The sequence below is a fragment of the Amblyomma maculatum genome, chromosome 4, assembly GCF_055883805.1.
Source record: "Amblyomma maculatum isolate TAMU_Amacu chromosome 4, ASM5588380v1, whole genome shotgun sequence".
Classification (NCBI taxonomy): domain Eukaryota; kingdom Metazoa; phylum Arthropoda; class Arachnida; order Ixodida; family Ixodidae; genus Amblyomma; species Amblyomma maculatum.
In genome coordinates this window covers 39,717,248-39,738,499 of record NC_139347.1, presented here as the reverse complement: position 1 = coordinate 39,738,499, position 21,252 = coordinate 39,717,248, and the positions used below count along the sequence as shown (strand labels likewise).

The window sequence follows — 21,252 nt, the reverse complement described above, 5'->3', positions numbered from 1 at the left end:
ACTGGCAAGTTGCGGCACCGCAGTGCCGAAAACATATGAGTTGGACCGACTTCGAGTGACTTCGACCGACTTATATATCTCGACCCTCCAATTTCCTTCATACTCCTCTCAGGGAGTGAACCAGGTATCCACCCAAAATGTGACAGCTGCCGTTTTTATATCCTCACGTAAACAAGGTAAAAATAAATGTTAAATAAGTAACATAACGTAACCATCACCTCGATGGGGTGATATGTACATTGAACTTGAGAAGGAAGTGCTTCAGATAGTACGAAGGCCGACGTCAGCTCTTCGTGCCAGCCAAGGCGCGTTTAATTCTATCTCGCACGAAATTACTGAGAGTGCCCACCAAGAAACCATTTCGAGGTTAAACCTTTAGCATACAGAAATTGAAAGTCTGCACTTCTCCCATCACGTTATGCGCAGAGGCGCCGCACACGATGCGGTGCCGATGACGCGTGCGAAGTTGCAGGCACCTGCTTTCGTTGCGCGACGCGCCTCAGCATCGACAACCGAAGCTATATTCTTCTCTCTGTGCTGAATGCTCCAGAGGCCAAACTCTCAAGAAAATATGCTTGCTGACACGATAGCTCTCCTCGCAGCCGCACTGCTGTTTTTCTTCATGCGATTATTAGCTCTCCCATTCATCGGTCGAGAACCTTAAATACGGGCATGATGCGTTATGATTTTAACATCAAGTCGTTTTCCGTTTATTATTCAAATAATTTCCTTTTTTCAGGCAAGGTTGGAAGCTCTAGACTGCTAGGTGTGTCCTCCACAACGCATCACATTCACCCAAGATTCGAAAAGAGCAAAAAAGGCTCAACTTTAATTCCAATCTAAAAAAAAAAAAAAAAAAAAGAAATCATCGATATTTATGAAATTCCTTCTCAAGAATCCTCATTACTTCAGAAATATTACGGCCTGAAAAATTGTTTCGTTATATTGTTTAAAATTGTGAAAATAAGTACAAAACTAAGAGCTGGTTTTGAAAATTGTCAATATACTTTTAAGCCCTACATTCTCGCCCGACTTAATAGTGTTCCACTGAAGCTTTTTCTCTATATTATCCGGGCCTAGTTGTCTATTTCTGAAAAAAAAAAAAAAATTGAAGTTCTAGAGCTGTTTGCTCTTTCTTCATATTAATTTAACATCGGCCAAAATTCAAAATGATCAAGAAACGGACAACTTCAAATTAAAAAGCTACAGCATCTTCGATATTTATCGGATTCTACTAACAACAATCCTAAGTACTTTATAAACATCGGGTACTAGATGGTATTGCACAACGCAAACTAAAGTTATAAAATTATATATAAAACTGATCGCATGTTGTCCTTCTATATAAGTTGTCCTTGTTGTCCTTCTATATAAATATTCAGCAAAAAATAAATCGAACTTTTGACGCCTACTTCTTAAGGGGAAGCCTTCTATAGAATGACAACACGCGTTCAGTTTTATATTCATTTTTATATCTTTAGTTTACAATGTGCAATACATTTTGGTACCTGATAAATATAAAGTACATGATGTAAAAAATAGCGCGTTGAGCACAAGGACAGAAAGCACTATGCAGAAAAGCGCTTGTCTGCGTCGCCCTTTCTGTCTTTGTGTTCTTCGCGCTATTTTTTACATCATGAACGTTCACGAACTCACCCAGATTTCTGCGTTGCTTAAATATAAAGTACTTAGAATTGGTTTTAGGAGAATTAGATACAAATCTAAGATGCGGTAGTCGTTTAAATTCGAGTCAAAGTTGTTCGTTTTTTGATAATTTTGAATTTTGGTCTATTTCAAAATAGTATGGAGAAAAAATAAACAAGTCTAGAGCTTCCCATTTTTCCCGAAATAGACAACTAGGCTCGTATAACTTAGAGAAAAAGTTTCAGTGGCAACACTTTATTAAGTCATGCCAGAATGTAGGGCTGAATTTTGACAATTTTCAGAACCAGCGCTCAGTTTTATACTTATCTTATATAATTTCAGACAATATAATGCAACACTATTTCAGGCCGTAATATTTCTGAGGTACTGAGGATTCTTGAGAGGATTTTCATAAAAATCTATGATAGTGTTTCTTTTTTTAAAAATGAATCAAATTTGCGCCTTTTTGACTGTTTTCGGATCTTGTGCTATTTTGATGAGCTGTGGAGAACACACCTAAGCAGTCTAGAGCTCCCAAGTTTTAAACGGCAAAAGACTTAAGGCTAAAAACATGAAACAAAATGCCCGTATTTAAGGTTGAAAATGGACTTTTTTGTAGGCCGTTGCTTCTGGAGAAATGTTGGCGATATTTTACTAAATCAACTACAACAAAATATGTTTTTAATAACTCCGGTAAAAGTAAAAGTTGCATAGATTTAGTGAGTAAAAAGAATAGATGAAAAATTTTAGTACTCTAGCAACAGGTCTCCAAACTTCCAACTTTTTGATATGTCAAAAACGGCGTTTTCCACCTGTAGTGATATACAATTTTTTTTTTTTTTTTCAGAGAAAACTACGCCATATCTTGCAAAACTAAAGACAATTTCTTTGTGTCGAGACATTCGCTTACCACATATAAAATTTTCATTGAAAATAAAAAATGGTTATGGGACCTCGATTACCGTTCTTATCTGAACACAACATTAATACTTCCTAGCTCTGTCTTAAAGCACCATTAAAAATTGCAGTTTGAATTTCCCGCGCTGCTTGTTCAGCGTGGTCAGAGAGTTGAACGGAACGTACCGCGCTCATCTCAGCACTTAGAAATTTCGATAATTTGACGAGCAATCTGCATCGGTTACGTGGACACTGACGTGTACGTTAATTGTTATCACTTTTATTTTTCTAAAGGAAAGACCCCGATGATGGGGCCGTCGTCCTCCCTCCGTCGCCGCCTTTTCGGGTAATGCTCACTATTGTATTTGAAACCATGAGAATAATAACAAAAACATACTGCCCACCTATTTTAATCTCACTTGAGTGAATATTCGAAAGAATATAAAAGAGCACTACTCGTACATCCGTTTTGATTACATTTCCCATATTAATTCCCCCATAGAAAAATTAAAAGATTGTTACAGGATAAAATCTGATAATGATTGGACTTGTCAGCGATTCATATATCATAGCAAAGTGTTCCAATTCCTTCACATTACGAACTCGCGTATATTTTCATTTTCATAAATTAATTAGTCAATCAATTAACCAATAAATATTTCAAGTGGTCAATTTATCAACCAAGAAAACAAGAAATGTCGTCTTGAACACGCACATCGTGTTATCCGAAAATATAGGTTTTATATCTACTCTTACGCTATGCGATCACTCTCGACAGAAAAGAGCGAAAGCCTCGTGGAAAAATCGAAGTGGGGCTCTCGGGAGAGCGAGCAGAAACGACTTCTATAAAGGTGAGTGCTGCCCCCTGTGACTACGTTGCGAACTGCTACACCTAAAGGACACGCACCGCCGCTGTCAGACACCTGTTGTACTGAAGGTTCTTTGTCTTTCAGCGTTGCCAACGTAAACAGCTGTTACGGATGGCTTTAGCGCGTAGAATAAAGCCATAATGAATGAAATCAAAGAAAACCTCCGCGGCATAACGAAAATAGTAAGTTTTATTTACGTATTTATTGCTAGGGAGGCGTGTGCACTCTGAAAGTGCACGCGCTGCCATCCCACTCACAAGGGCGAAAGTCGGGGCGTGGTGGAGCGCGCGACGAAAGCGAAACCGCATGCTCGGCGGCGCTGGCAGCATTTCCGGGTGCCATTCCACCATGGCCCCGAGCAGTTTGGATGGCGATCTCGCGAAACTGGCCCTGCTCGGTGAGTGTCCGCGTTTAGGCGCTCAGAAGGAAAGGAAGGCGCACTGTAACACCCTCGCGCCCTTCCGTGGCGCGGGGCTGTGCTACGCCGCAGTCGTGCGCTGTCGTGCCTCGCGCTTAGCCCGCGCTGGCCCACGCCTATCGAGCTTTGCTTGTCTTGTTGGCTCCTCGGGCCCGCCCTGCGGCGGCGGCGCCCGGCCCGTCGTCGTCGCTGCTGCTGCTGCTGCTGCTGTCGCCGCGGTGCCGACAGACCAGGGTGCGGGCACCACCAGCGCGGTTGGTGGGCCCTCTTTTTAAGTCCGCACAAGTGGCGCCGCCGTCACTTTCTGCTACTGCTGCAGCAAAAGATACCGCGCTGCTTGCCCCCTCCTTCCCCCACGCCCTTCCCTCGATTCATTCCTGCTGACCGGCTTGACGGTACATTTTGGTACACCGCTGCTGCTGCCTGGCACACCGCGTGCTCACGCGTCCCGTAACTTCCCCGCTTTCCCTTTCAGGCAGTTTCGGTTTGCGCGCTTCCGTAGGAGAGAGGCGCACTGCAGCAAAGCTCGTGTGCGCAGCCTTGCCCGATATGTGGCAGTGGCTGCGATCGGTTGTCTGCGGTGACAGGTGCTAAAAACGAATGATTAGCAGCGCGTGCTGACCGACACACCACTGTCGTATAAATGTTTTGCAGCCTCCGTAATTAAAGTAACAGGACGCGCGTGCATGATAGTTGCAAGTGCCTGTGCCGCGTATGGCTCTGCATGCGTGTGAACTGCTATGCATTGCAGCTGTTGAAATGAAAAACGCGTTTAATAGCTCTCTCTTAGCCGCAATGCTTTCCAGCCAGTTCAACTTTTTTCTCTTTTCTAACGTCCTGCTGTAATGCTCGTTAGCTTTGCCCTATGATAATGCTTAGCATGTTGTACGGGCTGATCAGACCATGGTTGTATGGTGGAATATCACTTATGTGTGTTACGTGAACAGCTTGCATGCTGTCATTGCTCAATCCAATATTGGATGCATTGTCGATCAAGCGGTGGCTTTGAGTCTAATCTTGCGAAAAAATTCTCTTGAGAAAAAAAAATATATTCTTTGGGATTTGACGTATCGTAATCCACACTTCCCGAAAAAACGAAGAAACGAAATGTCGTTTTATTTCGCTTTTCATCAGTCACGTGCTGCTATGCTTCAATGCACTTGTGTTGTAAAAATCCGTCCTTGTGGAGATCAAAACAGAGGTTGACAAAGGCCTCAAGCTGCTAAGAAAGCATATTCTACCATTGGACGAGATGTTTGGTCCCTAGTTTGCATTTAAATATATTGTGGCTGTGTAGAGGCTGAATACTAAAAGACATGACAACGCGGCTGGGTATATTTATTCGACAAATACTTCTAGTTCAGCTTTCTTAGAATCAATTTTGATGACGGTGATGATGGTGAGAACTAAGGAATATTGTGAGGTTCTGAAATTAACATATTGATAGGAATGGCCTATTCTTGCGATGCGTAGAGCAATCTTGCTTTGAAAGTTCGTCCGATGGAGTGCGTTTTTGACAATGATTGAGAGGTAACTAAAATACTGTAATGTGCTGTTATGAGCACAATGATGTAAATGTTGTAATATTGTGCTGCACAGCAAAAGTTTGCCCTGCGTTTGCACCGAGTAATGACTTCCATAGAAAAGGAATGAGATGCGTTTTTGACTACAAATAGCATAAAATTTGAAGTGTCCCAAAGGCGGATCTTCAGATATGTAGATTATTTTCGTGCGATTCCGCCTGTCAAGAAGCTCTATTGTGAAAACTTGGTATATATACTCAATAAGACTAAAGCTTCTTCCAGGTGGTGATCAGTAATACCAATCGGATATGCGCCTATGGGAAACGCATTATCATTCAAGCTTACTTTACGAATATATGTCATTTTGCAGTCTTGCTGACATATAGTATTTTAAGAAAGAAGAGGATGGAAGCTCAAATAATGTCTCGCAGTGTTTGACGTTGTTTTATTATTATTTTTTGTTTTCTCAAAGATTTCATCCCTTGTCTTATTTTGCACTCTTGTGGTTTGACATTGACATCGCCTTTTCTTTTTCCAATATTTCATCTCCTGGTCCTTTTATCTACTTACAAATCAGAATTTCCTGTCCTTCACCGACATACGAACATATTAAGGGACAGAATATGCATCTAATATATCTCTCTTACCGAAAACTATTATCCCCAACTCCTTATTTTTACGTACAACTGCACCGCAAATATTAGACGCTTTGAAGAACTCCATTTCATCGTGATTTATGGCGGTGTCATAATGGATCTTACATTTTTGTTTCATTTTGCGCCCATCAGTGACTGGTGGAGCTTTGTTTTTTATTCTTCGGGCTTATACCCATTACATTGAAGCATGTTTTATTTTTTTATTTTGTCCTGTGGAGCTTGTCGCCTTAATTTTATTTTAGCAGTCAGATTTCGCGACTGTTAATCGACTGACCGGCGGTATTTACTTAGCGGTGCTTTAACGATGATGAGAAGCATGAAAAAAGATTTAAAAATTCTGCGTCAGTACAAACGACGTTCGTAAGCACGAATTCTGGCCAATATATTTATAAACGTTAAGTGAAAATTTTCCTGGACAAAAATGCAATAGTTTTTACTCTTTAGTTTAAAAAAAAAAAATACTAGCCGCCTGGCTGCCCATTAGCAGATAAGCAACGGGGCGATCGGTCGTAAGCGCCGGCATAAATTAAGCCGGGCGCAATGAGGAGGTAGATATGCGCGGTCTGATTGAAAGGTCACCTCTGTCGTTAGCCGGAATACGTTCACGTAAGATCACATGCCTCTGCCACTAATGAACAACCAGCCCTGCCCTGAGCCATCGGCGGCCATCCCAGCCCAGCTAGTTTCTCTAATCGCTGATCTGGTCTCCCCACCTGACTCCCGACTCCGGCCACATTAGTCTTCCCCTGTTATACCACTGGTCCTCAGTTCTCAGGATTCACTGTTGTCAAATATTTTGTTAGTAAGATGTTGGTACTAATCAGATGATATGTTCTAAATGGCCAGCAATGACGAGAATACGCATTTCGTGGACTTGTACTAACTACTTGCGAACGATCATGCCCATTACGAGTGAAAAGTCTAACACTGAGCAAATGAGATGCGATAAGGACCAATTACCACCCGGATGTCGAGCGTTACCGATGCGTTACCGATATACACGAGAGGCGTCCAAAAAGTAAGCTTTCTCATTTTTTTTTTTCCTCGAACACAGTTTACTCAAAATTATGCAATTCACAAATATTACAGCCGCATATCTGCCGGACCTGTAATAACTTTCAGCATAGTCTTGGCCAACTTGTATGGTTTTGAGCTATCGATGAACGAGGGGTATATGCATGCCTTCCTTTGTATTGGCCCTTTCCCTTCACATTGTGAACAGGGGCGACAATGCCTTCTTCACAGCAACCTGAAAACGATATAATAGATTGACAAATTTGGCTACGCTCTACTTCCCCATCCTCATTGCACTCCAGACTTGGCACTGTCTATTATCATTTTCGGACTTCCAGGCTTCAGACCGAAGAGGGCGTCATTCGCGCCTTAAGGACAATGCTGAACCAGAAGGGAAAAGGCTGGTGCTAAGCAGGCATGTATACGCGTATTCACCAGTAGCGCAACGCAATACAAGCTCAGTGAGACCTTATTGAAAATTAATATAGGTCCGGCAGATATGCGGTTGTATTCTTAGTGGTTTTCATAAATTTTGGACTAGCGGTGCTTTAAGGGGACAAAAAAAAAAAAATAAAGGAGAGGCATTGCTTTTTGAGCACCCTTTTACTATACTTGAAAGCTTTGCGACGTCGGCAAACCTGTGCTGTTGATAAAATAACTTCTACGGGTGTCCTTCTCGTAGTTTCGGTTGTTTCCGATGCATAGCTGCTCATTTTCACTCATTGCGCGCAGTTGCTCGGACTGGCCTGAAATTTGTTCTGCGATTAGAGTTTTAACATGGCACCAAAGTACTGAACTCATTTTGATACCTGTGCCCACTAGCCGCAACTGAAAATAATTGTAACCTGTACCGGGTTGCGCGGTGCGGCGAGCACTTCTCTTGTGAAGGCTCAATGGAACTCAGAATCGTTATTTTCTCATTGCATTTTGGACGCCCTTCGTATGTACTGTTAAAAAGGTGAAGCCCGTCTTGTTTTTCTGTTGTAAGCCTTACGTTGATATTTGCAAAGCTTTTCTACATTTGACTGTCGCTAAAAAGGGGAAAAAAATCGTGTGCTTTTCGCAAAAGATTGCGGCACAAATGTGGCGGACATGCTACTTTGACGACAGCTTTTGGACCAGATGGATTCAAGTGGTTTCCGCTGAATTTAGGAGGTGAGGTGCGAAAAGAGTAACGAGAGCACAAAAGAGACAGCGGATGCGGGGGAGTAAGGTATGCCGTTACGAATTCCGGTCCTTTTACCCCAAACTTGTCTTCTTCTTGTGTGCTGTAGATGTTTCGTTTTTTATCAAAGAAACCTCGCGTCTACGAGAGCTCGTAACAAAGCCTACAGCCACACTTCCGGCGTCTACAGGTGTATGGGGCTCTGTAGCGGCTTCAACTTACACCAGAGTTCTCGTTGCACCGCGTGCAACGCCCGTGCTCTGTGAACATGAGGCCTTACGGAAGGATGTCTCCGGTAGGCCCAGCGAGCGTCTGTGTTACGCCTAGCTGCAGATGGCTGGAAGTGACAATTAAAAAAAAGAAAGAAAGAGAGATGTCACTCTTCGTATCCAACGCCGATTCATAAAGAGAGTGATACGGCAGTGTGGGAAATCCCCTGATACATGAAGAGTTGCGTCCGATCATGCATGAACTTGTAAAGTTCGCCTTCTTGCGAAACTATCTGCGCGAGGTGTAGCGTTAAGGTGACCTTATCTTTTTGGGCGATCAAATATTTGACGTTTTCGCGTTCCACATATAGCGAAACGTTGCTGGCATTTTTGAGAAATTATAGTTTCGGATTCGAAATGGACTGCTAAGTATGGGTGCGTACAGCTCAGAACGGTGACGGAGGTCCCATGACAATTTTTTTCTTTTCTATGAAGTTTTTATGTGTTGGGCAAATGTCTCCACACAAAGCAGTGAACCTTAGTTTTGGAAGTTATGGCGTAGTTTTATCGAAAAAAAAAAAAAAAAAGACGTAGGTCACAAGAGGTTGAAAACGCCGTTTTTGCCATTTCAAAAAGTTGGAAGTTTGGAGACCTGCTGCTTCTGCACTAAGTTATTATCGTCTATAATTTTTGTAGTCCATACTTTTATGCAACTTTAACTTTTACAAAAACTATTAGAAACCCGTTTTGTTGTTGCAGTTCAATTTGTTAAAAAAATAATGCTAACTTGGCTTCAGGAGCGACGCGCTGCAAAAATGCGCGTTTTCATCCCTTACATACTGGCATGATGCCTTAAGTTGTTTGCGCTAAAACCTTTTTTTTTTATTAGTATGCGGGTTACGTTCTTAATTTCACACAAATTTTAAAGCTCTAGATGTTTAGGTGTGTTCTCCACAAGGCATCACATTCGTCCAAAATTTGAAAACATAAAAAAAAAAGAGGCAACTTTGACTCCATTAAATAAAAATGCATCATCTTATTGTTTATTAAAATCCCTCTCAAGAATCCTTTGTATACGTCATTAATATTACGGACTAAAAAAGTGTTGCTTTATATTGTTTAAAATTATAAAAATGAATATAAAACTGAAGGCTTGTCCAGAAAGTTCAGCCCTACATTCTGGCACGACTCAATAAAGTGTTGCCATTAAAACTTTTTGTCTATGTTTTACAACCTTTGTTCTTTATTTCTGAAAAAAAAAAAAAGAAAGCTCTAGAGTTGTCCGTTCTTTCTCAATATTATTTTTAAATGGGCCAAAACAAAAAAAAAAAATATCACAAAATGGACAGTTTTGATTCGAAATTAAGAAAACTACACCAACTTCAATTTTTATCGGCATCCCCTAAATCAATCCTAAGTACTCTTTAAATATCAGGAACTAAAAAGTATTGCATTATGTAAAATAAAAAATAAAAATAAATATAAAACTGAACGGAAGTTTTTAAACTATATAAGTGATTATGGCTTCCCCTTAAGGAATAGGCGTCAAAATTTGGACTTAGTATTTGCTGATTTTAGTTACATTTTATCTTATACAATATCTAAAGCCATTTAAATGCTTATAAAGTCGTTTTCTGCTTGTTGACAGGGTTGTTGATAGCTTAAAATGCAATAAATTCGCTTGTTCTTGGCGTTTCATGGGAGAACGCAAGTGACGTTTGAACTTTTTCTCTGTCCTGTAATCTTTTTTTTTTTTTTTTTTTTTTTTTTTTTGCGGGGTCCAGTGCTATTCAATCGGGTTCTTAATATTTTTACTTCATTTCTCGGTTATGACAAAAATTAACAATACTACATTTCTGAAGACAGTTTTTTCTAATGTGCACCTAAGTACAATCATAAGCAGAAAGCTTGGCAGCGTGATAGTTTCATTGGAATTAAATATTCATTTATGGAAGCAGCAACTGGAATGAATGAGCTGAGATGACGAGTATTCTTGTCGACAGAACTATTCAGGCCAGAAAAAAAGGCGAGTCAGCACGGAGCGAACCCACCGTCCATCTCACCTGCAAAGCGTAACCTGCAGTTTAGGTGGAGGGCGGGTTCGCTTCGTGCTGGCTCGCGTTCTCTCTAAGCTGGATAGCTCTGTCGTCAAGAATATAATCTCGGGTCATTCGGGCTGCTGCCATAAAGAAATAGAAAGTTCCATCAAAGCTATCACGCTGTAAAGAGCTTTGTTTATTATTGTACTTTTGTCCACATTATAAAAATGATCTTCAAAGGTAGAGTATTGGTAATTTCTTCATAATCGAGAAATGAAATATTAAGAACTGGATTGAATAGCACGGCACCCCGCAAAAAGAGAGATTACACGATAGAGAAAAAGTTCAACCGTCCCTTGCGTTATCCAATGAAATTGGCAGAAATAGATAAATTATTCCATTTAGGCTGCCTTAAACCCTGTCACAAAGCATACAAAGACTACGTAAGCATTGGATGTTGCTTTGGATATTGCATAAGATAAAATGTAGCTAAATCCAGCAAATAATAAATCGAAATTTTGACAACTCCTTAAAGCCATAGGCACTTCTATGGATTGTAAAAGTGCGTTCAGTTATATATTTATTTTTATATTTTATTTTAAAGAATACAATAATTTTTAGTATCTGATGTTTATAAAGTACTTAGAATTGTTCTTAGAAGATTCCGATAAATATAGAAGTTTTTTAAATTCAAATCAAAGCTGTCTGTTTTTTTTTTTAAATATATTTTTGAAGTTTGGTCAACTCAAAATAACACAGAGAAAGAACGGACAATTTTAGAGCTTTAATTTTTTTTTTTTTTCAGAAATAAAGAACAAGGGCTGTATAATGTAGACAAAAATTTCAGTGGCAACACTTTATTGAGCCGTGGCAGAATGTAGGGCTGAATATTGGCAACTTTCAGGACAAGCACTGAGTTTTATATTTACTTTTATAATTTTAATCATATAATGCAACACTTCATTAGTGTATAATATTGCTGATGTACTGAGAATTCTTGAGGGGGGAGTTAATAAAAATAGAAGATGATGCTTTTTTTTTTTTATCTGGAATCAAAGTTGCCATTTTTTGCTGGACTTTGATGCCCTGTGGAGAACACACCTAGACATCTAGAGCAACAAAGTTTGTGTGAAATTAAAAACGTAACCCACATAATAAAGAGAAAAAGTTTTATTGCAGAAAACTGAAGGTATCATACAAGTATGTCATGTTGAAAATGAACAATTTTGCAGCGCGTCGCTCCTGAAGCAAAGTTATCAATTTTCTTTTTTTACTAACTTAACTGCAGTAACAAAACGGGTTTCTAATAATTTCGTGAAAATAGAAGTTGCATAAAATTAGCGAGTAAAGAATAATAGATGACAATAACTTAATGCGGAAGCAGCCGATCTCCAAACGTGCAACTTTTTGAAATGGCAAAAAAAGGCGTTTTCCACCTCATGTGATAACGAATTTTTTTTTTTTCGAGAAAACTACGCCATATCTTCGAAAACTAACGTTCATTCCTTTGTGCAGGGATATTTGCCCACCACATGTAAAAATTTCATTGAAAGAAAAAATAGTCATGGGACCTCGATAACCGTTCTTATCTGACCACACCCATATGAAGGCGGCGACATGCGCGAACGACTTTCCTACGTGAAACCTGCGGTCTTTTGTGGACTGCCATAAAAAAGAAGAAAAAAAAAAAGAAAGCTGTACATAAGTACATTACAAATATGAGTTATATTAAACCAGATTTACGCCATCGTGTCACTTTGTTAAAGACCAAGCCTTGGGTGAATTTATCTTCAGCCTGTAATGAAAATGCAGTCGAATATGCACTTCGTAGTTACGAGTCTCGATGCTTCGGACGTAGGATCGATTCTCTCACAAAAGAAGGCGTTACATTCAAGGTAGCGTTCATGTTCTGCTGGTAGCAGACTTCAGCTTCGCTAAGAAATGCGTCATTTTCGAAACCCACGCAAAGTCCCTAATCGGCAGTAATCGCTAGCGATGGATCGCGCTCACGGCTTTCCAATGACCGTATTCTTCGATCGTGCGTAGAAAGTTGAGTAAGGCGTAAAAAGGTGCAACTCGTAAAGTATGTTCTATATAGTTGCCTATAACAGACTGTTTCCGGATATTCTGGGTTTTGAAATTGCACACAGAAAACAAAGAAACTATGCTTTGCTCTTCATTATGCGATGTATCTTTCGGGAAGCTGAATGCGGAACTAACTATTCCAGTTTATCACAATGTCTGCAGCATTCACGCATGATACATTCCTTGTAGTGTAAGGAACGTCATTACTCTAAATAACTGTCAGGTACTTGATGAATTCATGCTTGAAATTGCTCGCCCAGCATCGTATCCTGGCAAATAATGATGCATTTCAGGACAGTGCTGTTATATTTACCCGGATAACCAAAACGATGGGTTGACGTTTTCAGCGCATTAAAAAGCGGAAAAAAAAAAAAGAATGCTAATTTCATCTCAGGTGTTTTGGAAATTGAGAACTGCATTATGAATAATATGAAATGGCAATTTTCCGGAATAAAGGAAGTATACATTAACAATAAAGAAGATACTTTATTACGCAGTTTTCTTGTTAGCCGCTAAGTTGATAGCGGGCTTGCTGCACGAAGGCAAGATGGTCTTGTAGCTGGCCCGAGGCTATCTCCATGAAAGGGAGCGGGTAAGGGTATTTAATTTGGTGGTTGTATGGCTGATCGGCGGCAGAAAATTAGATGGGCGGATAAGATTAAGAAAGTCTACGGGATTCAGGTGGCCGCAGCTGATACAATACAGAGTCCACTGGAGAGATACGGGAGAGGCCTTAGCCCTGTACTGGGTGTAGCCAGGCCGATGATGATGATGATAGATGGAGGGGCATTCAGAGAGACAGAGAGGTTGGCGTATTATTCAGGGTAAGATATGGCCCGATGATTGTATAGATACGCCCTAATCGGTGTGTGAATTGTTTAAGTGTAAATTTCCCTCGAAGACGAATGGATGCGCGCAGTAGAGAGATCGGGGTGGAATGATGGATCGGTCTATTTATTTTCTCGAATATTGTTGCAGTGTACGTTGATTTGCTTCTAATATTGAAGGGCCTCCAGTCCGGGCGATGGTTATTGCCACGGGATCCCCAGGGTTCCAGTGTGTAAAGTTTCACGGGCGAGCTTATCTGTCGGCTCGTTACCGGCAATCCCATCTAATTCAATCTGAAATGTGTCCGCCAGCTCTTCGCGAAACAGAGGCAAGGTAGCCTGATTTAATGCATCTGACAGCTTCCCGCGAGTAGGAGCAGAAAATGTATCCGCGATGCTTAGGGGTTACCCTCACGACCTTCCGCGGACCAACTATTATACGGAGTGTTTCTAGAGAAGTTGACGATAAGAGGGTACAGAACGGGCCCATAGTCTATGTGAGGGTCGTTCGGAACAGAGGATTGTATATGCCGCCGCAGCTGTAGTGTATACAGCGTCGGTGTAAACGGGATTATGATCCAGAGGAGTTTTATGATGAGGGTCTTATGTCGACACACAGATCTGATGCAGTCCACGTTACGTAGTAGGGAAGCTATGCGAGGGTTTGAACTTGAGAGGGGGTCGCTTGTAATAGCGGAGAGGTCTAAGGGAATGATACCGGCTTACAGTTGCGTGATCGAAGTAGTGATAATCGTCTGATATCTAAAAAAAAAAAAAAAAAAAAGGACGGACACACTACGCGAACTGATGGGGCGAACCTGCGATAGCATCGCCGTTTTCCCTTCGCTTTGCACTGGTCAGCTTCTACTGCGTCTTTGAATTTGGTTCCGCCGTCATTTTTTGTTCTTCTCCTGCTCGTAATTCTGGTGGATGGAGGCTTCCAATGGGTGGAGATGGGTGGAGGAAGGTGGTGCGAGAGTGGATGGATCAGTGGGAAATGAGCTCCTTTAATGGGCTTCTGGTGAGTGGAGCTCCTGGAATATGGAGATGGATCTTCTAGTGGATAGATGTTGGTGGAGGCTATCACAAGATTGGAGGTGGTCCGAAAATGGGTGTGCCGGTGGGAAGTGCGCTCCTTTAATGGTCTCTTGGTGAAGCTTTCTAGCGGGTGGAGATGGGTGGATACCTTTATACATTTGCAGGTATTTCGAGAGTGGATATGTTGGTAGGAAATGAGCTCTTTTCATGAGCCCCCGGTGTTGGAACATCGAGTATGGCGGTTGATCTTCTGGTAGGTGGATATAAGTGGAGGCTGTCACAAGAGTGGAGGTGATCTGAGAATGGGTGTTCCGGTGGAAAATGCACTCCTTTAATCGGCTCTTGGTGGGTGAAGCTTTTTTTAGTATAGAGGTGGATTTTCTAGTGGGTGGATATGGATGGAGGCTTTCAGGAGAGTATCGTTGGTTCGAGAGTAGATATGTCGGTGTGAAGTGAGCTCACATGGGCTACTGGTGGGTGATTTTTCTGTTGTATGGAGGTGGATTTCGTCATGCTGCTGAGTAGGCATCCGGTAGGAGGAGACGTTTGAAAGGTAGAGAGTGAAGTTTCGTACCTGGTTTCGGGTGTATCTTATGCGCATCTAGTTGGTGGAGGTCTGTGGAGGGTGGAGTCGGATGTGCGGAGACAGGCATCTCTCATGGGCTTCTAGTAGGAGAAGGTGCTTGGAAGGGGGAAAGTGGACGAGGGTGTGTGTTGGCAGGCGTTTCTCACGCGTATCTAGTAGTGAGGCGTCTGCGAGGAAGAGAGTAGAGTTGGGTGTGTGGAGGTGGGCGACTCTCCTGATCTTCTGTTTGGAGGAGGCATCTGTGAAGCGGAGAGTGAAGTCGGGTATGTGGACGTGGACGTTTGGAGTGCAGAGATTGGTGCTGGGTGTGTAGGGGTGGGCTTCTCCCATGGGCTTCTAGTAGGCAGAAGTTTTCGGAGGGTAGCGTGAAGCCTCTGCTGCTGCAGAAGGAAGCTTCTAAAAAGCGGAATGGAGCCTACTTGAGGGCGCAGAAGGGTGGTGACGTGAGATTGGTGACGCTTCTGGACGGTGGATGGATCGCTTCTTTACCTTCATATGCCGATGCCCTGAATGTCGAGGAATGTCACTGTTATAGTGATTTTGCTGTTAAAAAATCAATAGCTATAGTATTACACAACTTATAAAGTGCATAGGGACCGGGATAGGGTAAAACACGCACAAAACTTCAGAATAAACACCGTTGATGTGAGCCAGTACAATATTTCTGGCTTAGCACGAGACGTTATTCTGAATGTTGAAGCGAGCATACTCAAAATTTGCCCTCTCTATTCCATTCACCTCGTACAGCTTGCGGTTGCTGTTGTGGCCCTTTTTCATAAAGGGCAAATCAGGGCAATGCTCTGAAAAATGGCTGACTGCAAATAATAATAATAATAATAATAATAATAATAATAATAATAATAATAATAATAATAATAATAATAATAATAATAATAATAATAATAATAATAATAAATGTGTAAAGGAATGTGAAAAAAAAAAAATTAGAAGGGTTCAACGCTGCTGAACCGAATATGTAGCGAATGCATTAGCTGCGGGTGACCGAGCGTTCTTCTTCTACTACTTCTTCTTCTCCTTCGCAATTAGACGCGGCTCCCGCGCATGCGCATAACGGGCGGGGCACACTCACGCGAAACTCGGCTCCGACCCGCGCAGTGTAGCTTTACGCTACAAAACGGCGACGGAATCGAAGCAGGTATATGAACACTCTTAGTTTCAGGGCATTGCAGGTAGCCTGTAATAGAGCTCTGTGTCTGTATCGATCTTCGCTGATGTGCGACCAATGAACGCCGCGAGGGAAAGCGTTAAGCTGTAATGAGTGCATGCCTGAGCGGATGTTGCGAAGCGTCCGCTCTCCAGAAGGGCGCGGTGATGAGCGTGGTGAACACAGAGAGAGTACAAACGATGCGCTCGTGAGCCGTGTGTCCCCCCCAGCCTGACGATTTCGATACTGTGCATGGTCCCGCATGCGATTCGGATCGGGAGTCATGCTTAAATGTGATGTATGTGCGCAGTAGACGCATATCACTTCAACTTGTCCGCATATTCTGGGCATTTAGTACGAGCCCCCCCCCCCCCCCCCCCCCCCCCCCCTTCTTTTTTTTTTTTTTAAACAATTTCTTCGTCACGTTTCGCAAATTTGGCTTATTACATCCCTGCATTTTTCTCTGAAAAGATATATTTACACCCCGCGAGAAGACCTGACCTCCGGTTTTCTTGATAAAGGACGCGTTTTCGTATCGCAAAATCACGGAGACATTATTGTTAGCACCGGGTCGGCGACAAAACAGAAGACGTTTTTTCTTCTTAATCTTGACGAAATAAGCAGCAACGGATATCGCGAGGAGCTGTAACTTTTATGTTCACTTCTAAGCTGCTTGCGGCGCAATTAAGAAAAGGCGCCTATTTATTTTGTCTTTATGAATTTGTTCCTGAAATATAAGCAATATATATGACACGGTGTAATGTGGTGGTATGGATAGTGGTTCCCTCCCTATTCTCCGCGGAATACACGTATTGTGTCTGTATTCGAAGAGTATTCACGCCTCGCTTCTGAAAAGATCCGAGCTCAACCCAAAAGGCTATGCCCTGAGCTTTCAGAAGATTATCGTTATAACATCTACGTTTTCGCCTTCAATAGAAGTGCACTTCGAATAGCTAAGCGATGAAATGGATCAGTCACTGACCATAGTCGAAAGAAGAAACGACGTTTCGAGACCCGTACGGTTTTTTTTTTTTTTTTTCGAATATCTTATGTTTCGTTAGTATCATTTCAATATTGCATTGTTCCGAGCATCGCCGTTGAGACAACGTTACTCTTGGTTAAGATGCGCTTGCGTGTTGTTTAGATATTACTTCTGACTTGCGTTCTTTCTTCTTTCGTATGTTTCATAATTTTTGGCGGTCGTACGCGAGTACCAGGTGGGTGATCTATGGATTCTTGTGTGTTATGCATATTTACAGAGAAGAAAGCATGCAACTATGATGAGGTGCCGTAATCCCTCTAAAAGACGCGGGGTAAAATTCCGCGAAATTATTGTTTTAGAACAAACAAAAAATGATTCTACAGCTCTCAGCCCGTGCTGAAGTTTTCTCGCTAGCGAAAGACGCATTTATTGCAGCGAAAGTTGAATTTACGGATGCGTCCCCGACTCGCGGCGCCCTTGCCGGAAATGACTGGTTACCACCACATTGAAGGCGGTGTAGGGCTGCCCCTGGGCCTTAAAGAAAATATAATTTTGTATACGCACGCATTTTGAGAAAACGGCTGGTGATGGCAGCACCTGTATTGCGTTACTTATGAAAGCTCCGCCTTAGGCGAGGGCGGTTCCTCTTTGTGACTCGAACGAGGTACCGTTACGCGTACGTGCCGACTTATACTTGTCATTGAGGTCCTTTTTTGGGCGAGAGCGGTCTCTCTTTGTGACTCGAACGAGGTGCCGTTGCAGGTACGTACAGACTTATACTTGTCCTCGTGGTACTTTTGAGTCGCCATAGTCCGGCACGACTCACCGTGGTACCAAGACACGTGGCGCTGTACGAACCTCACCTGTGCGTGGTGGCGGCTTCCATGGGCGTGCTGTTCTGATGCGCGCACTAGCCAGCCAAGCAAATCCAGAAGCTATCGCCCCGTGCAAGTCTCTAGGTTCTGCTGTACAATGACAGAAAGTTGTCCACAAGCGTGTCGAAACTTTCATGTACGTCATCATCCTGCATGCTCTCTTCCATGAGTGGGAAACAAAATTAGATAGAAATCACTTTATTGTCATCGAATGAGCGTCATCCGCTTTTTATAAAACGGAGTATCTTCAGTGACAGATTCTTCTAAATATTTACCACCACCAGTTTTTTTTCCATATCTTCCCTAAGGTGCGCATCTTCATCTTCCTTCTTCTGACATATTAACTGATTTCACTACTGTTTTCATTTGCAACGGACCTATGATACTCAGAGGGGCAAGGAATCGTGGCGCGAATAAACTGGCGAAGCTTGAAAATCGCCAGAGTGATCAGCTTCAGCGGCCTGGACAGCACGTTCTCGTTCGGCAGATTGTAACGCAGCTGCTTTTAAGGCTTCCACCTCTGTACGGCCCTTGCCCTTCTGCTCCACATCAGCCGTGGCCAGCGAACAGCGTTGGCCGTTAGACACCCAAATATGTACTGTAAACTACCATAGGGGATGGGCAATGGAAACTGCAGTCTTACGTGACGAGACGAGGCATGTATGTACTTAGTGTTGAGACAGCTTTCTTAGCTTTATCAGTGCACTGCATTTCTTCTCAGTGGTCTTTCATTCGCCTCAACGAAGTAGCGTTTCTCACAGACTTTCCGCTTCAACTTTCCATTAGGTGTCGCACAGAGCTCAATTCGAAAACATTTTCATAGCTGCTTTCTGCGTACCGTTTCCACGCGAGTTCTGCCTGGAAACGGCGGTTCCCTGACTAGTGTCCCTCCTCTGCAGGGCCATCGGGCTGCGGCGGGCGCCAGTGAAGGGACCACCATGCGGCCATGAGCGAGGCGGCCGGGGACCTGCCAGAGCCCTGGCTGCCGCCGCCCACAAACGGCGAGCCGCTGCGGCTGCCGCCCGTCTCGACGCTCATGCAGGCCAAGGAGGCGGCGGCCGTCGGCGGCTGGGCACCGCCACCACACGACCTGCTTCTTCTCTCTTCCGAGGAGTCGTCGAGCGCCGCGCCAAGCCCCGCGGCAGCGCCCGCCGCCGTTCCGAGCCCCGCCGCGGTGGCGTCGACGACAGGCCGAGGTCCCTTCCAGTGCAGCGTGTGTGGCAAGCAGCTGGCGTCGCGCAACGTGCACCAGCTGCACATGCGCTCCCACTCGGGCGAGAAGCCTTTCGGCTGCGCTCTCTGCGGCCACCGGTTTTCGCAGAAGACGTCGCTGACGCGCCACATGCGTTCGCACACGGGCGAGCGGCCCTTCCCGTGCGAGGTGTGCGGCAAGCGGTTCGCCGACAAGGAGCGCATCAAGATCCACATGCGCACGCACACGGGAGAGAAGCCGTTCGGATGCCACGTGTGCGGCAAGGCCTTCTCGCAGAAGTCCACCGTCAAGCGGCACATGAGCGTTCACACGGGCGAGAAGCCGTTCGGCTGCCCCGTGTGCGGCAAGGGCTTCGCCAACCGCGGCAACCTCAACGCCCACGCCAAGACACACCACCAGAGCTGACCGGCTCTGCTTTACTTAAGGCCCATATCACACAGCGCCGCATGTAGCCCTTCCTCGTTAATACTGTTGTTGTTGTTGCTGCTGCTGCCGCCTGCTGCCTCCGCCGGCTACATGCATTGTTGAGAGCGCTTATTTATCACTGGTTAGAGAGAGTGAGAGAGAGCCTTTATTTATACCTCTGTTGGGCATTAGCTGGCTGGGCCAGCCGACCGTAGGAATCTCGCCTCGTCAAGAAGAATCTCTTAGGGCATTATTACTTCGACATTCCAGGGGCCGGGGGGACACCACTAGTCAACTGCTACCGCGGGGTCTGCTCAAAGTCCTGTGTGGCCTACTACAGCGCCACCCGTAGAAGCCTCTGCGTAGCCTCCATTATAGCGTAGTCTATCCGTCCAGGCAGGGCGGGTGCCCAGTTGCGCCCTCACCGGCCGCACACGACGGCTGAATCTACTTCTGTGCATGATATATCGCTGTGCCTTCCGTTTTCACGGCTGCGAGCAACGGTGGTGGTACCTGTTGAAAGAAGAAGCGTTTTGTTTTTGTTACGCTTTTAGAATATAGAAAGAAAAATAAATTTCGTTTTTCAGACTCTGCAGCCGCCTGCGTCGATCGCCGTCCGCGCCTCGGCGTTGCGAGTACGGCGAAATGCGCGCTCCATCCTCCTAAAAGACGCCGGCAAACATATACGAAGTGCAGTTGCCTTCGATCTTCTTTTCCACGAATTATGCACGAGGACCCTTGAATAGCAAACGCTTAGCTGCCGCTTCCATGGTAAAGACACACATGGGGCACGTCTTCTTGACCTTCACATCTGAGCCCATGGCACAAGCGTCTGTAGGACGCTCCTGGAGAACTCCTGCTGGACAGTCTCCCGTTTCTAATACCTCGTGGAGTAATTGAAGCCAAAAAGCGGTAACTTTATGATTCTGTGAATGGTTGAAACGTGCTATTCACGGCAGATTCACAGCCTTGACCCACGGGGGCGAAAATTGCCGCGCGAACACGCACATCCTTTAGGGATCGGAAGACAATAGGCGATGGTAGACAGCGCCACTGATGTGGAACGCCCAGCTTTAATTAGATGCGTTTTCTGTTTGCCTCCACGTAGCCACCGCATAAACGTTCTAGCGCCGTTGGCACGCGTGGCCAACGCGGAAAAATTCCGCTTGCACCGCCCAAAGTGAACATAGCATACGATCTGTGCTGTTGTTGCACCGCGCCATATTAAAAGAAAGAATAGACGGAAAATCAGCGTTCTCTAAATGAGAGCTGAGCACTTTAGCGCTGATATACACGATGTGTATTTGTGTTCAGCTGCACACCAAAACAGATTGTACCAAGGCCGTGGAAATGACTATTCTACAATCAGCTTATTATTTAATGTTAATTTCGTCGCCAGCATGATGCTTGTAGCTAAGAAGAACTGCCTTGATGCGCTTAGAGATCAATTATTAGAGTCGACGTGTCTAAGACAGCATGTGTTCGAACTATCTGACACGTTATTTGGCAATTGGGACGCCTTGGGAACCACATCTGTTCGATCCTTGACTGATTCCGACTGCCATCTCATAAGATAACACAAGGTCAATAATTAAACGATACTAAATGGAGTCCGACAAGGGCCCACACCCTCGTGCAACGC

At 43.8% G+C, this 21,252-nt stretch overlaps 1 protein-coding gene across 1 annotated transcript; it reads left to right on the top strand.

The window, feature by feature from the left end:
- The first annotated feature begins 3,687 nt into the window (after window positions 1-3,687).
- Window positions 3,688-20,201, top strand: LOC146190786 (uncharacterized). Its single transcript, XM_084601170.1, has 2 exons — window positions 3,688-3,807; window positions 18,892-20,201. Exon 2 carries the CDS (start codon window positions 18,939-18,941, stop codon window positions 19,608-19,610), a length of 672 nt encoding a protein of 223 aa, XP_084457296.1. The 5' UTR covers window positions 3,688-3,807; window positions 18,892-18,938; the 3' UTR covers window positions 19,611-20,201.
- The last annotated feature ends 1,051 nt before the right edge of the window (window positions 20,202-21,252 follow it).